The sequence below is a fragment of the Quercus lobata genome, chromosome 10 (assembly GCF_001633185.2).
Source record: "Quercus lobata isolate SW786 chromosome 10, ValleyOak3.0 Primary Assembly, whole genome shotgun sequence".
Lineage (NCBI taxonomy): Eukaryota > Viridiplantae > Streptophyta > Magnoliopsida > Fagales > Fagaceae > Quercus > Quercus lobata.
In genome coordinates this window covers 40,503,185-40,520,896 of record NC_044913.1, presented here as the reverse complement: position 1 = coordinate 40,520,896, position 17,712 = coordinate 40,503,185, and the positions used below count along the sequence as shown (strand labels likewise).

Here is a 17,712-nt window from a genome sequence, read left to right as displayed (position 1 = left end):
ATCTCTATCCTCAAAAAAAAATAATAAATAAAAATACAAGATAAAAAGAATCCAGCAGAACACTTGCATCATGGGATTTCAAACCATAGATAAGCAACTTAAAATTTTGGTCAAATCTCAGGTAGGTAAAGTGTCAAATTTTAAATCACAGGTGGACAACTTAAATTTCAGTCAAATCATAGGTGGATAAGCTGTAATTTGCCCTTAGTTTTTTAATATGCTTTTACTTACACACACACACAGAGTAATAAAAAATTGATAAAGAAATAGTGTTTTAATGAAATGTAGTGTAAAATAGATAATTTGATGTATGTGGTTTTGAAAAGAAATTATATAAAATAGACAAAGTAGATTTTTATGTTAAAATAAACAGAAAATTTTATACAAGCTAATGTGAATGCTCTAACATGAATAGCTTTTTACATAGACGAAAGTGACCAGTTTAAAAATCACATTTTTATTATTTTTTGCTATTTGTAAGTGTAGATAAGATTGTGGAACTTTTTCAACAAGACTCGTTCAATATAATTGGGGGTTTGAGGCGATAATCTACGGGCATTTGTATTTAAATATCAATTAAATAAATTTATTTAATACAAATGGAACAAAGGTTAATTTTTTGCATCAAAAATATAATTTTATGAATCAGTACTAACTAACTTAAAGTTTTTTGGTTGAACTAACTAACTTAAAGTTAATTTCACATAAAGCGTCAAATCTTTTAAATAATAAATTTTAATAATAATTAAATAAATTATTATTATTTTATTAGAATCGAGGTTTACTTTATTTTAGATAAGGCAATGCAATGATGCATTGTAATAAAATTTTTATTTTAATGTTCAGAAAGAAATAGAATTTTTTTAGCGTATAATCCGGATGCTGGGGTTGAATGAATATGGGTTAGGTGCTGTGTGATTAATGGGTTGGCATTGACTTTTATTTTTTTAAATAAATTTCTTCTTCATGCGGGAGTCGTGGAAAATTTCTTCTTCAGATGTGATATGGATTTCTGGAGTGGGACTTTCGAGTTTCGATGGGTTGCGGGTTTGCTATGAGCTGGGTTGGGGCCTTTGCTATTGCTCTGGCGTAGCGAGACGGAGAGACCCATGAAAGGTAGCTGAAACAATACCTTTATATGAAACTGATTTTTTTTTTTTTTTTTTTATTGAAAGTATTGGAAATAAAGTTAAAAAGTAGTTAAAAAAAGTATGGAAAATAAAGTTAAAAAGTAGTTAAAATAATACAGTAAGACTTAAGAATAGTACCAAAAAGTGTAATAAGACTCATAATAATATAAAATATAAGCTGAATAGCAACTAAAATAAGCTAAATAGTAAAAAAAGTTAACTTTTTAGTGCCCACTTAGGATCCGTTTATTTTACTGAAACTAAAAACTTTTTGCTGAAAATACTGTAAATAAAGGTAAAAATTAGCTGAAATAGTATAGCGAGACTCATGAATAATATCAAAAAATACAGTGGGACCCATGAATAGTAGTAAAAATAAGTTGAATAATAAAATAAATTGACTTTTTAATTTTGAGCCAAACAAACACTAAGCCAATGCCAAACGCAATCAGAGAGAAGCTAGGTCTGTGATGAGATTTTGAGTGAGAGACTCATAATCATAAGTGACTTGTTATGATCTGGAGGCAGGTGTGATGATGTTGGTCAGAGAAGGGGGCAAATTTGCATTTGTCTATTTACAATTTTTTAATATTCATTAGCCAATTTCATTGCAAACATAATCATAGGTAATTGATCCTCTCTTTTGTTTTTTCTTAGAAAAAATGAGAAAAATCAAAATGATGGTAACGCAAGACATCTAAAATTGATGAGATAAAATATAAAATTCAAGTTTTACTCTTTTTTTCTTTTTTCTTTTTTTAAGGAAAAAATGACTATTTAGCCTTATTTTTTGAACTATGTATAATGTATCCAAACAACTCATTTTTAAATTATATAGCAAAATACCTCTGTTTTGGAACTCGATATTAGTAACGTCGAGTTTTATACATATTTTGCCACTTAAATATTTCTGAAAATTTTGTATAGAACTCAACTTTAGGCACTTAAAATTACTCATAGAAATTGACATTATTAATATCGAGTTCCAAAAGAATAATATTTTGCTAGATAATTTGAAAAGATGATTGTTAAGCTACAGAGTTTTAAAGTTAAGGTCATTTAACAATTTTCCCCCATTTTTTAAGGGAAAGAATAAACTACTGTGAATCCCACCACCACTTCAGTCCAAAATGCCACAGTCTAGGCGTCCACCAAGTGTGTTGAGGATGATGATATTGTGTTAGAGAATGAGGCAAGGAAGATAACAAAGGGAGAGAGAAAACTTAATATGACATGGGCTTTTTTTACCACTTGGATTGTTTGTCTTTTTTTTTTTTCTTTTCTTTTTTGAGAAATACCCCAAGGGGGAAATTTATTCAATCAAAAACAAATCATTGTTGTAAGCATCATAGATATCCGGAGCAATAGACTCCATCCAGACAAGAGTGGAATCAAACGATCTAGCCCTTCTAGTAAGATTATGAGCAACATTGTTTCCATGTCTCTGAACATGACAAAAATTAATCTTAGAAAAATACGATGAAATAAACTTGATGTCATGGAAAAGGTGGCCAAATTCTACAAATTGCTTTGTCCCCATTTGAAAGGCATCAATGGCGATCTTTGATCCCCTTCAACTATCACTTTCCCAAAACCCAACTCTTGAGCAAACCAAAGAGCATGCTACGCTGCTAGCACTTCCACCATCTCTACTGAGGTAGGCAGTGGAATTTTTTGTGATAAAGCAGCCATCACAACTCACACGTTCGTTCTCATTACAAATTATAACACCCAAACCAGTAGTGTTGTCTCCATTAAAAATAGCTCCATCAAAGTTAATTTTGAGCCAGCCGGAGGAAGGAGAACGCCATCGAACTAAGCAAGCCGTAGCTGGGATTTTTGCATGGATTGGGCAAAGTTGTTGGAATTCCTATAGATTTTCTTGAGCCAAAGAATTGATATTGGCCAATGGAAAGGATGCCTCGCCAACTAGAGCTTTGTTTCTCCTAAGCCAAATAAGAGAAACTATCATTGCAAATACGTTTACCTTAGATTTGTCAAAGAGAACAAACTAGATAAGCTATTCCTAAACGGACACTAAGGGTGAATATAGGAAATGTCATGGGAAGTTAAAGAAGGTAGACATGGTAGATGACAAAGTGGCTTGGGGTCATTATTTACATATCGAGTCAATATTGACATAAAAATAGTTATTGCGTAAAGAAAAAGTTATCTTATAAGATAGTCTTACAAGACCACCCTCTCCTTGCCTAAAGGATAGACTACGGGTCTGTTTGGATACTACTTATTGCTGAAAGCTGAAAATTGAAAACAATGTAACAAAATAATTTTTAAATGTGTGATTAGTACTGTGGTACCCAATTTTAAAGTTTTTTTTCTGAATAAAATACTTGTGGGTCCTGTGAACAATGCACAAAATCCACTGAAAGCGCACAACACAAGCACAAACGTAGACGCGTTTCCAAACGGTCACTACTACTCGAACAATGCCTCCATTTTGGGTTTACTTCTTATATGAATAACTACCAAACTTCTAGTCACCTAGATCATGGAGATAAGGATTGTGTTATGCACTTAGGCTGCGTTTGATTGGATGTAAAATATTTTCGGAGTGTAAAATATTTTCGGGAAAGGAAAATATTTTCAAGTGTTTGGCTGCATTATGAAAATTGTTCTAGAAAATGTTTTCATGTGTTTGGTTGCATTCTAAAAATGCTATTTTCCTACTAGTTTCTCACATTTTCTCACCAATTTTCTTAGCTACCAAATAAATTTTATAATAGAAAATTGTAACATGTAAACTTTTAAAGAAACAAAAATCAAAACAAAACCATTCTCAATACACAAAACCATTCGGTCAAACTGAGAGAGGGAGGAGGAAGAGAGAGTGATCGCAAATCGAGGGAAAGGGAGAGGTAGATCGAGAAAGAGAGAGATTGGTCATGGGTGGGTCATGGCGATGAGACCGGTCCAGCGACGGCAGGCTTCAGGCAGTGCCGAGATTGAGACGAAAAGAGTTCGATCTAGAGGGCGGCGGGACGATCTCACAGTGCGATCTAGAGGGGTGTGATCTCACGGTGCTATCTCGACCGGACGATCTCCCCAGCACGATCTCACGGCGCGATCTCACGGCGCGATCTCCATGGCGCGATCTCGCGGCTAGATCTCGCCGGTGCGAGCTCAACGGCGCATCTGGGCTTGGGGCGGTGGTATGACCTTGACGGTGCGAGCCCGATCTCACTCTCTCTAGTCTCTCTTCATGCTCTTTCTCTCTCTCTCTCTCTCTCTCTTTGCGCGTCCGAGTCCGAAAATCATTTGTAGTGAAAATAGAAGTGTAAAATATTTTCCGAGTCAAAGCCATAAAACACACGGTCAACTGAAATTGTTTTCCGGAAAATTCTATTTTCCATGCGCAACCAAACACGCGGTGAGGTGTAAAATCATTTCCTGAAATGGTTTTACACCAAAACAAACGCAGCCTTAGTAAAAAAAAATTAAAAAGAAGAAAGAAGATTAAGAAAAGAAGGTTAGCAATATGGTCCTTGGCTAGGGGCTCCACTAAGAAAAAGAGAAATCCAAAAACCTTTAGCAGTGAAACTGCGAAAGTAAGGATCTTTATATCGTCAAGTTCCAACGGCTAAGATGACAATGTAGCGGAGGCTACTACAAAACAAACCATTGACATAGAAACTAGACTTGAAAGAATATTCATGCTGGAGTAGATTACACAAATTTTATTCAAAATGTGTTTGTAACAATAACTAATTGCAAAAAAAATTATTTTATAATTTCACTAATATAGATAGATTTAGTTATAACTGATGTAAATTTTTATTATTTTTAATTAATAGTGAATCATGGAACGCATTAATAATTGAACCAGTTTGAAATTTTATTTTTAACTAGTCGCTAACCCGTGCGATGCACGGGAAAATCTTATGAAAGTATAATTTATACATTAAAACTTTTTAATTTTACATGAACTATAATAGTTTTAATAATATTTGAAAAATAAAATAAAAAGTGAAAACTCAAGCCAATTCAAGATGAACCACTGCAATAACAAAGGCAGTCCTCCCTTTCATTCTTGCAAGCCAATAGCAATTGCAAGAGCTATCATGAGGGCATTCCATCGAATAGTTTTGAACCAAGTATGCTTCTCCTTTATTTTATTCCTATACATTAGTAATTTGAAGTGAGTTTTCAGCAAGTGGTATCAAGTAAAAATCACGTTTGCACAAAACCTAAACAGACATCAACAATTTTACCAAGTTTTTTGCTAACTTCATAATAATTATGGAACACCTTGCAAACTTTAATCACCGTTGGCACATCATTGATGTTGAAGTTTATACATGTTCTGCATGTGGTATTAAGTTTTAGGGTTTTATAGATGTGACAGCCAAATGATAAATGGAAAGACTTTTATCACATAATAATGATGCAGCAATCAATATATAAATATATTGTGTGTAACAACATACCAAAATTCAATATATAAGTGTAATTGTTTTGAATTATCCATTCATCTTAATCAGAATTCAACAAACTAAATTTGATAAAATGGTTTTCATATAAGTAAAGCTTTATAAAGCTTGAGTATAGTTTCTTCTTATTTCCTAAAGTTTCCACATAATTCATCCAACAAAGTCTACAACTCTTCCCAGACCTTACCAAACCTAGAAGAAAAGAATGAAAGAAAACTTTAAATCAAATAATCATTCAGAGGAACAATTGAAAACAACCATGAAAAATTTATGACTTGAGTTTTTATTCATTGAAATTGAACATTTACATGTTTCCTACCATAAGGTTTTGGATTCTAACTCCAATTCCAAATGCCATGTCGCTTAATGTAAAGTTGTAAACTATCAACTTCTCATATTTTTTAGGAATCCATCACCTCTTCTCAAAGGCATTATCCTAGCACGCTGAGCCTTCACCATCAATGTTAAACTCTATCCCAAACAACTACATAAAGATGCTTGAATCCCAAACATACTAAATAAAAATACAAAAACTTATCCCTACACTTTCTTAATAACCAAACCAAAATTTTTATTAAAAAAAAAATACAAACATGCACATAATGATACAAAAAGAAAGAGAGTGTTTATAAGAAAACTCAGATAATACCCAATTGTGATAATCAGAGTTCACTGGCAGCCCATGTAAAAAATACTTGTAGTCAATAACAATGCAATGCAATCTGCTACATAGATTAAGATCATTCACCCAAAAAAAAGAAAAATAAAAAAATGCGAAATGGGAAGGGAGATAAATAATAAATTTGAACATATTGATAAATCCTAAGAAAATTTCAAAGTAATTTGACTTTCAAAAGAAAATTTGGCAGACCACACATCAAGGAATTTAGGATTTTGAACAATATTGAGTCAAGATCTATAACAATGCACAGAATAGTCCATCAGATTTGTGTAGACAAATCATCAAATTTAAATGGGATTAATTCTAAAACTATTAACATCAAATGGAGGAGAAAAGAGAACTTCATGAGAATGAAGATAAGCTCACTCTTCTATTGTTTGCACATCGCAAGTAATTCTGAAAACAATGCACACATCTTTAACTCTCATTGCACCTTTGCTGTTAGACATAGAAAAATATAAGGAAAATGTTTAAATTAAACACTTCAACAAATTAAAATAAATATATATATAATAGATTAAAACCCATCTTTTCTATGGGAGGTAAGGTTAATTTAAAAACACAAACTGATCAAGCTTTAGATTCTTCCTAAAAACATATTACCAATATTGATGTAGCAAGAATTAGTAGAGATCGTCACCAATATCAATGGCAACAACAGTTCCTTAAATCTCAACCATTTCAAATAAAAAATTCTCACTTTGCGTAAACATGAAAAATTCGTACCAAAGTCAACAAAATGTTTGCGCTATGAAGCACGGGTGCGTTTCGGGACTCGGGTGCGGGTGCGGGTGCGGGTGCGGGACTCGGCAATTTTTGAAAAAGTAGGGTGCGGGTGCGGCGGGACTCGGCGATTAAAAAATTATTAAAAATATTTTTATTTATATTTTCTATATATTTTTACTATTAAAATATTCTTAAAAAACACATTAATATACTTGATTCACAAAACAAAGAAAGAATAAGGCAAGAAACGCATCTGAGGCCAGAATTTCGGCCTCTCCGGCGATTTTCACGGCCGATTTCCGGCCTGTTTCGGCCGTATCGGCCGTATCGATCGCCGGCCGATATGGCCGATACGGACCGATTCGGCCCGATTTCGGCCGCGTCGGCCCGATTTCGCCGCCGGCGCCGATTTTGGCCGCGTCGGCCCGCCGCGTCGGCCCGCGTCGGCCCGAGGGATCCGCCACGTGGCGCGACGCGGCACGACGCGGGACGGACGCGCGGTCTGCGGCGTCCCTCCCGCGTCGCCGCGTCCCGCCGCGTCGGACGCGGGTGCGCTGGCCTGGGAGCCGCGTCCGTGCATCCTTGAATTGGGCATGTGAGAACTCTAAAAGAAAACTGAAAGAAGCACACTTAGCACAATTTTTTTTTTTTTTTTTTTTTTCAGTTTCTCCTCCCAAATGAAATCTCAAGGTAGCTTTGATATGGTAAAATCTGACCACCCAATTACTTTAAGGCAAATCTATGTCCAACACCTCAAGTAGCCTATCACCACATATTGACTTCAATACATAAAGGCAAAGGCAAACAGTATGTAGAGGCTATAGGAAGGCATGATTTAGTTCATGTACTCAAAAAATTTTATTATGAGAGGGATTTGACTCTAAATTAAGTACCTGTTCTCTGTTCCATACAAAAAAAAAAATATAATTTGGGTACCCCAAATTCATCAAAAACACGAAGTTTAAACCATTATTTGCCTATTAGATTCAATAATCAACATATCAGCTTGGATCACAATGAAGTCTCTCAAAATATGCTTCAAAAATAGATAGGGAAGAAAAAAATAACACAGCTCTACCTTTTCAATTTGCTATTGTTGGAATTTGTAGACAGCTTCTAAACTTTATAGGTTCAGTCCTTCACTGTGCATGGCAGAAAGTAGAAAATAAAAGTCAGTAGTAGGAACGAATCTTAGCTTCCATGGTTATACCAAAATTTAAAATAAAAACCTTACCACAACTAACAAATAAAAGTTGTAGACAAACAGCAAAGCCAAAGTTGCAGAAGGACACTGGAAAAGAAGCTGGGGTCTACAACCAAACAAAGAATCAAATAAAACCCCTCAAAAATCTAGATGTTGCTCTTAAAGAAGATTCTTATCAAAAATTAGATAAAGAAGTAATAAAACAATGGTAAACTTGAGATGAAATAATAATTAAACTAAACATAAAACATGCACGGGGTAAACAATTAGTTTTTATTTCTTTGAAATTGAACCAAAAAATAGAACCGTACATATGTGAGGACAGTGAAAATGGTGTCGAATATTATCATGATGAAGAAATTGGAAATTCACAACTACCTTAAATTTAAAGAACAAAGATATTTATTTCACAACATTATACTGAATGATTAAAACCCTTAAAAATGAGGGAGGAAGACAAAAAGTTGTGCAGACCAAGATCTTAGAGTAATTTGGTAGAATTGTAGAGTAACAGCTTCTTTCGTATGCAAGAATATCTCCAAAGTACAAAGCATCTAATGGAACCATAGAACATGAAAATATATGTTCTTCTCATTGACATACAAATAACTTAATTAAATTTATGACTAATCAACAACAGCTTGGTGTGGAAATTGCTCACCAAAAAAAAAAAAAGGAATATCTAAGAATCAAACATATGTATCTATTAATTCTAACCATAAAGCAACTACAACATGAGAATCTGGTACAACGTATTTAAACAATAACTAAATTTTCAAAATGCCCTTTATATATATATATATATATATATATATATAGTGATGGTGTGATGCCCCACCAACGGTGATAGGGCCTCACCTATTCCACATATGCTCACTGTCCATGGAGGTCTTCCAAGAATTCCTGTTTTGCACTTCACTAAGCATCTTATTTGCATCTCTCTTCCTTAAAAATAAAATAGAATGTACATCATGGATAACATTCTCCAATGAGAGTTTCAATTACAAAAACTCATCAAGATTTACAAAAAAATAGAAAAGAAAACACAAAACTAAACATTTTTATTAAAAAATAGGGCATTAACAAATTAGAAATTTAAAGCATGAAATCAACTAACAAATACCAATTATTATTCAACATCATGAAAGCTATGATGAATTGATAACAGATTTTAAAACTCCTAGTAATGAAGAATGGCAACCCCCCAACACAACAACATTTTTGCCCAAAAATGCATATTGCACATCAAATAGTGTATTATAACTATCACATTGAAATCTACTATCAATTCATTCAAGTAAAAAAAAAGGGGGGGGGGGGGTCAACTCTCCAAACTGTTAATTTTTTTAATTTCAAAAACCTCCAAATATAAGAAAGACATTTAATGAAATTAATCATTCACAATGGGAACAATGCATAACCCACATATAAATTTAGGGTTGGACAAACATTAAAGGGTTTTTGAGCTAACCATAACATCACTCTCAAAATAAACTTAAAAATCTTTTGCTAAAGTCCATATCATAGTAAAACAGAAAACCTTCAATGTTTGTGAAAACAATACATCACGTAGTATAAAATATAACCCAATCATGAAACCATAAATCCCAGATAGGCACCAAAAAAAAAAAAAAAATGAAACTGAAACACATGAAAGCAAAACCTATAGGATTGGGAAGCTTAGATCAAAACTGAATACTGCCACCAAGTATATATAATTAACCACAAATTCACATGAGGCTAAAATAATACAATAATCTACAACAGAAAGTTAAATATTCAATAACTAAATTAATATACTTGCATTTGTATATAAATCCAGAAACAAATGACTCATAAAAACATCAAGGGCATGCTGCTCCAATAACTAAATTAATATACCCACATTTGTATAGAAACCCAGAAACTTAAATTAAATCCAAACACAAACAAATGACTCACAAAAACATCAAGGGCATGTGCAAAACTCCTTACACAAAACATAACAAAATTATTAACAATGAAACAGAATAACAACTCTAAAATCCCAGATGGATTTTCTTGCCACCAATAAATAAAACCCATTATGGCTCCAAACCCATCTGTCTAAACTAATCATTCAAAGGAAACACTCCCAAACGAAACCCTAAATCATATTTAACAACCAAAATTGAAACCCTAAATCATATTTAAAAACCAAAAACGAAACCCTAAATCATATTTAACAACCAAAATTATAGAACAAAATAAAAACTAACCGATAATGTTTGCGGAGAGAATCTGGTCTGAAAAAAAAAAACCGAAGCCGACAAATATGGAGCTGGAGAAGGGTGGTGCCGGAGAAGGTGGAGCCGTTGAGTTGTGGGAGAGAAGGACTGATGGTGGCCTACGTTTTGGACTGAAGGTGGAGACGTTGAGCTGCGATTTGCGTGTGGGGAACGGCTGAGCGTGGTCTGCATTTTGGAGGAAGGAGAAGGCAGAGCGTGTTAGGCTTCTCTGATTTTGTGTTTCTGTTTTTTTTTTTTGGGGTTTTAGTTATAGAAGAAGTATTTTCGGGTTTTGTTTTTAAGTGGTAGAGAATATTTTTTTTTCCGGTTTTATTTATAAATTAGAATTTTTTTTTTTAAGTAATGCTGATGTGGAAAATTGTGGGAGCTTCAAAAGCTTTGGTTTTATATATATATATATAGATTAAGAAATTAAATATTTGGAATTATATTAAACCAAAGTATTTTTCACTAAAAGATTTTTCTTGTTTAAATAGATTTTAGTAACAACATATGTGAATTTCTATTACTTTTGATTAATATCGACTTGTGGTGGTGGGCATGAATTGAAACAATTTAATAAGTTTATGATATTAATTGAAACTTTTTAAATTTTGGGATTTAATTTCACATTACCCGAAACTATAGAAGACTTAAGTATTTAATAAATCTTCCTTGAAAAAGTATTTAATAAAGGGAAATGCTAACGAGTGCCCTTAGAGCATTAGTTAAGAATCCATTTTAAGAAAGTTTTGACATCACTTTTATGGGAAATGAAAAAAGCGGTTAAAACATTAATTGTTTTTTTTTTTCTTTTTCCATAAAAACTTTCTTTAATTGGATTCTTAACCAATACCCTAAGGGCACTCGTTAACATGACCCTTTAATAAATGGTAGTTACTTTTTTTTTTTTTTTTTTGAGAATGAATACTTGTAAGCTTTATTACTCAATGGATGAAATATCCGACATAACAAAAGACATTATGTCTGGAGGAACAGACTCCTTCCAGACTACAATAGGAAAAGAAAGCCTTGCTCTTTGGGCTAAGGCATGGGCAACAGAGTTGCCTTGTCTACCCACATGAGAGAAGGAATAGCTCTGAAAAGAGTTTACATAAGACATTGTGTCTTTTAGAATATGACCAACAGAGGAATGTTGCATTTCTCCATGTCTTAGCGCCTTTATCACCAACTCAGAATCCCCCTCGAATGACAATTGTTGAAAACCATATTCACAAGCAAAAAGGGCTGCCCTTCTTGCAACTAACATCTCTAAGGCCACAACAGATTGTGGTTTCTGAATTTTTTCTGAAAGTGCCGCCATAAGTTCTCCTTTACAATTTCTGATAACAACCCCAATCCCCGCTTCCTCCGATTCATTGAACATAGCCCCATCAAAATTTGTTTTGTATGAATTCAGTGGAGGAGGCTTCCATTTCTTGCTGACACTGTTCTGTGACCGTGGCTGTCTAAATTCCAGGTTCTTCAAATTTCTGATATAGTTCTTGGCGTAAGAAGCAATTTTTTCCAGCGGCATCGAGGGTTCCTGCAAACGTGACTTGTTCCTATGTTGCCAAATTGACCAAGTCGTGACAGCAAAGAGGGCCAAGGTCTGAGGCTTCTCCCTTATTTTGTCGACCAAGTCCTTGAAAGAGAGAGCTGCTGCTGCTGTCCTATCCACCCAGCCAAAATCTTCAGACCAGATATGCTTTATTTTTACACAACCCCAGAGAGCGTGAATCACATCCTCAGGTGCTAATGAGCATAAGTGGCACACTAGGTTTTGCAGAATTTTCCTGTTTACAAGATTGGATTTTGTAGGGAGAGAGTTAGAAACAGATCTCCAAAGGAAATGTTTAATTTTACCTGGTACTTTTAGCTTCCAAATCTCACGCCAGAAAGTTTTTTGTGCTACTGCTTCATGAGGGAGGATCGGGTTCTGCAAGTCCTCTTCACAAAGAGCTTTGTAATCGAATTTAACCGAGTACACACCTGAATTTTCCTTTGGCCAGATCAGAATATCAGGTTGTGGGACAAAACACAAAGGTATGGACTTAATTTGTTGAGCTTCTAGGGGATAAAAACATAAGTCTATTAGGTGCACATTCCACCAACCCGTGTGTGGATCAATTAGAGCATCCACAGTTGCTTCCAATGAAAGAACAGAGGGAGGAGAGCTGACCTTCCCCCCTTCTGTGCCTAATAGCCAAGAATCACCATAAATGGTAGCTACTTGATAAAAACAAAAGATAGTGATTTGGCACAATCAATAATAATTGTATATGTTTCTCAAAAAATAAAAATTGTATATAGAATTTTGGCCAAAACATTATTTTGGTTTCTACATTTTGGGATCACAATCAATTTGGTCTCTATATTTTGGTAGCAGTCAATTTGATCTTTGTTATTTTCAACTTGTAGTTAATTTGGTTTTTACCGTTAACTCACTAATAAAAAATGCCAACGTGGCAAATCGTGTGCACTATTGACACACTTCAATCCTATACGGCTTATAAAATAATATTAAATAATTTTAATTAACACAAAAGAATTGCCACATCAACATTAAAAAATAAAAAATAGAAAAAAAAAAGACAAAATTAATTCCTCGTTTAAAACAAAAATAAAAACAATCACTCTCGAATTCATTTTCTTTCTTCCATTTTCTGGGTAACCAAACACAATACACCCATCTTGTAAAACCACAAACAACTTAGAAAAACAAAACAATGTCCAAATTTGTGTATTGAAAGTTGAAACTCAAAACAAAACATCACCAACATGAAACTGATCTCTTTTGCCTTCACCAACCCTAACAGTATACTGTACTAGCAGTGGCAATGGACTCCAACCCCAACAGCAGCACATCTCTGTCGACCTGATGTGACTCCTCAATGGCAACGACTTTTGCATTTCTTGTTGAGTGTTTGGGTCATGCAATGGCTGATCGGTGGCAAATAGAGCTGCATTACGACAGAGGTTTAGGTCTCTATAGTGGTTAGGTTGCAGCGGCAGCAAGGTAGAGAGGGATAGGTGGTTGAAGCTTACCCACCATTTGGTTTTTGAGAAATTGTGAGAAAATGAAAATAAAAAAATTCGGCCCTAACTAACCCAAATCGCTAGTCATAGTGAGAATTTTTGTTGAACTTTGTACTCATGATTATATAGCACAGAGGAGTGAGTTATTATTATTATTATTTTAGCTATTTCTAATCTGAACATTTACTTGAGTTATGGTCAATATGATTTAAGTTTTGGGACCTGCTTTTGGGTTCTCTTTGAGTTTGGTTTTCTGTATTTCCAAGAGAGAGAGAAGACTTTGGATTTGAATAAAAATCAAACCCAACCATTTCAATTGAAAAATAAACCCACCGCAAAATAGTGGTATTGAGATTTTTTTTCAAACTTTGTATTGGGTTTGGTTGCCAAGAAATGAAAAGAAGTGTGATTGCTATAAAAAAAATTTATTCATTTCGTTTAATATTTTTTCCTTCAAAAAATCATAATTTAATATAAATGTTGATGCGGCAATTTTTTCATGTTGATTGAAAATTTTTAATATTATTTTATAAATCATGTAGGCATGAAATGTGCCAACAGTACATACGATTTGCCTCATAGGAATTTTTCATTAGTATTTAACAATAAGGACCAAATTGATTGTAAGTTGAAAATAACGGGGACCAAATTAACCGTGAGCCTAAAATGTAGGGATCAAAATGGTATTTTCGCCTAGAATTTTTGTTTCTTTTTAATAGATATAGTAGAATTAATACATGATTCAATGATAATCACTTTTTACTTTTTCAGACCTAAACACCAATTAGTTTTTGGTGTAAGTATGATTCGAACCCAGGCCCCTATGACAAGAGATTTTACCTATAAACTTGCTAGAACCCATTTATATATAACTCGCCTCATCACACGCACTTTGCACATGCAATGGAAAAGTTTGGTGTGAAAACATGAATTAGTAGAGGAGTATCCTATTTTATAGGCATTTTAAATGGAGTTAGAGATATATTTTTACCATGTTGTTTTTAAGTTTTTCTTTGTTAAATGTAAGGTTTAAGGGTATTTCTGAAAAACATAAAAGTCCAATTTAAAGAGGAGAATCATCTTATAGATAAGTTGAACATTAAAAAATTAAATAAGTAAAAAAAAGAAAATGCACACTTAAATGACAAACTAAAAAGATAGTTTTGAGTTTTAATTAGAACTTTTACGGTTGTAAATTTAATTTTAAACCATGCCTAAGCAAAAAGAGAAATATATGTTGGAATTGGCTTAGGTTTAGTACAAAGAACACTAGACCCAATTCTTACCCATGCAATTCGTCTTTGTTTATTAGGGTAAAATACAAAAACTACCCTTGAAATTTGGGATAATGTGATGTACTACCAAAACTTTCAAAAAAATATGTGTTCCATAAATACAAACATTATTGAACATTATTTGAAAATTGCCCTATATTTGCTTTTATCTCTGACTCAAACAGTTATTTATCTACCATTGACTATCCAAACAATCGCTCGAGTCATGCATACAATTTGCCATGAGCAGTTAAGACAAACTATTGAAAGGAAGAAGAAGATTTTGAGTCATGCTTATAATTTGCCATATTTCTAAAATGCAAACTACACTTCTAAAATGCAAACTAAAATTAGCAGTTAAGACAAACTAAATTGCAGTTATAATTAGCAGTTAATACAAACTAAAATGCAAACTACACTTCTAAAGTTTTTGGGGTCTTTGAATGTTACATCCTTAAGTTTTAAATTTTCAATTTTACCCCCTAAAGTTATATTTTGTTTGCATAAAAAAAAAATCTTTATTTTTTTGTTAAATGCAAATAAGATTGCCACGCATGATTAATTCTTCCAATAAAATGATGCCACATGGCATAATCATGAAAATGATATGATATAATTTTATTGGATAATCTAAACACATGTAACGAGTTTATGTGCCACTCAATGGAAAATATGGATACAAACAAAATATAAATTTAAGAGTAAAATCCAAATTTTGAAGCTTCAAAGTATAAAATCTAAAGACCTCCAAACTTTAAGGGTATGTTTAATAACTGTTTTTCCCCTTATATTTTGTTTTCAAAAATAATTTTCTATTTTTGAGACTAAGGGAACATTTGGTAAACTGTAATAGATATTATAATATAATAGATATTCTTATGGTATAGCTATTCGGTTGTTTGATTATGTTTTTATTACAATGAATAGTTATTCCTTATGAATAACTATTTTTTAAAATGAGGAATAACTATTCCTTATCAAAAGCATTGAATGTCTATTCCTTCATCTTATATAATAACTTTTTAAATTTTTTTTCTAAAAATCCATTAGTTGTCACATCTTCGAAAGGAAAGAAAATAAATTTGCATTGCTCTCTCTGCTTTGCATTGCTCTCTCTGCTTTGGTGTCTATTACCACTTTATGATAAATCAATATATTACTAAAAGTTGAAGCGTGGCATTTATAGCTACTGAGCTCCTGTTGCGCCACCTCATCACCACGTCATTCACCACATAATTAATACTTATTCCTATTTTTTTTACAAATATATATATATATATATTATTGACTTTACATATTCATCTTTATTGGTTTTAACATCTATATATAATTAATATTTATTCCTATTTTTTTTACAAAATATATATATATATATATATATAAATAGATTATTGACTTTACATATTCATCTTTGTCGATTTTAACATCTATATATATTTATTTTTTATTTCCAATTTTCCTATAATTTTTTTTTACATTCACTTATTTTTTTAAATATTTACATTTTCTTCAACCTTTCTTCTTCCCTCACCTTTTCATCTCCCCACTACCCTCTACTTTAATATTTCTATTCATCCTTCTCTTCATCTTCCTTTATTTGTCTCTTCTTATCCCTTCCCTCTTACTATAAATTTGTCACTCTTTTCCATTCTTTGCATAGTTTTCTCTCACAAAAAGGTTTTCTCTCTCTCTCTCTCTCTCTCTCTCTCTCTCTCTCTCTCTCTCTCAATGTTTTGGTGGATTTTTTTTTTTATTGCATCTCCGCTTTAGGTTGATAAAATTTTGTATTTTTAAGAACTCTAATTTATGTTGATACAATTTAGTTTTGTGTTTTAAGTTATTATTATTATTATTATTTTGCTCTTTGATTGTTAAATTTTATCCAATTACGTTATAAAAAATTAAAGATAGTAGATAAAAATAAAATAGTATTCCATTACATAGTATAATTTGGATAATTTAATGTTTATTGTTATATCTTTTTAATTTTTCTTATTTTTTTCTTCTCTTCCATTTTACTCAATATTGAAATTTAACCACATCCTCCTTATCATTAAATTATTTATATTTTTTCTCTCTTTTTGTTTTACAAAATAAAAAATGTAATATTTTACTTAAATTCAAATAAAAGAAAATTGTGCTCATCAAATTTTACTCATTTTTTTTTTAACATTTACACTTTCTTCAACCTTTCTAATTCTCTTTACGTTTTCATCTCCCCAAAAATTCTACCTTGATATCACTCTTCCTCTTTCCTTTTATCTTCCTTTATTTTGTTTTTTTGTATTATCATCCTCTTAATATAAATTTATCATTCACTCTTCTATTCTTTACATAATTTTATCTCACAGAAAAGTGGTTATTTCCCACTCTTTCTCCCTCAATTTTTTGGTAGATTTTTATTTTTATTTTTCTTGCATCTTTATTTTAGCCTGATAAAGTTTTGTATTCTTTAGAGCTCTATTTTGGTTTATGGGATTTAGCTTTGTGTTTTAAGTTTTTTTATTTATTCTTTATGTCTTTGATTGTTAAATATTATCATATTTCATTATAAATAATTAAAAATAGTATATAAGAATGTACTATTATTATATTACATAGAATTATTTGGATAAGTTAGTGTTTATTGTTATGTATTTTATTTTTATTTTTTTTTCTCATATCATTTTATTTAACATTTAAATTCAACCACATCCCCCACATATATCATTAAATTATTTATATTTCCGCTCCTTTTTTATTTTTAAAAATTTTAAATATAATATTTTGCCTAAATTAAATAAATAAAATTGTCCACATTAAGTGGAGTAATGATAGGGAAACACTCATTCTCACACCCAATGCATCAAAGGAAGAATGAAATACAAAACAAATCAAGTTAGAAACACTAAATTAAAAAAAAAAAACTAATAATGCATATTTAATGTCATAGAATCATCATCAAATTTTGGAAAATGATAGGT

The 17,712-nt window shown here is 32.2% G+C and overlaps 1 protein-coding gene across 5 annotated transcripts; it reads right to left on the bottom strand.

The window, feature by feature from the left end:
- Positions 1-5,020: 5,020 nt before the first annotated feature.
- LOC115965895 lies at positions 5,021-10,683 on the bottom strand. Of its 5 annotated transcripts, XR_004086219.1 has the most exons (6): positions 10,428-10,683; positions 9,049-9,135; positions 8,221-8,296; positions 8,065-8,128; positions 6,627-6,698; positions 5,021-5,266 (listed from the first exon to the last, which is right to left on the bottom strand). XR_004086219.1 is itself a non-coding variant. In XM_031085187.1 (4 exons), the coding sequence occupies exons 1-4, from the start codon at positions 10,626-10,628 to the stop codon at positions 8,126-8,128; spliced, it is 363 nt and encodes a 120-aa protein (XP_030941047.1). In that variant the 5' UTR covers positions 10,629-10,683; the 3' UTR covers positions 8,064-8,125. The 5 variants fall into 5 exon arrangements, 1 of the variants encoding a protein (XP_030941047.1); XR_004086218.1 differs by lacking the exon at positions 5,021-5,266 and having other exon boundaries at positions 6,370-6,698; XR_004086220.1 differs by lacking the exons at positions 5,021-5,266; positions 9,049-9,135 and having other exon boundaries at positions 6,370-6,698.
- Between the last annotated feature and the right edge of the window lie 7,029 nt (positions 10,684-17,712).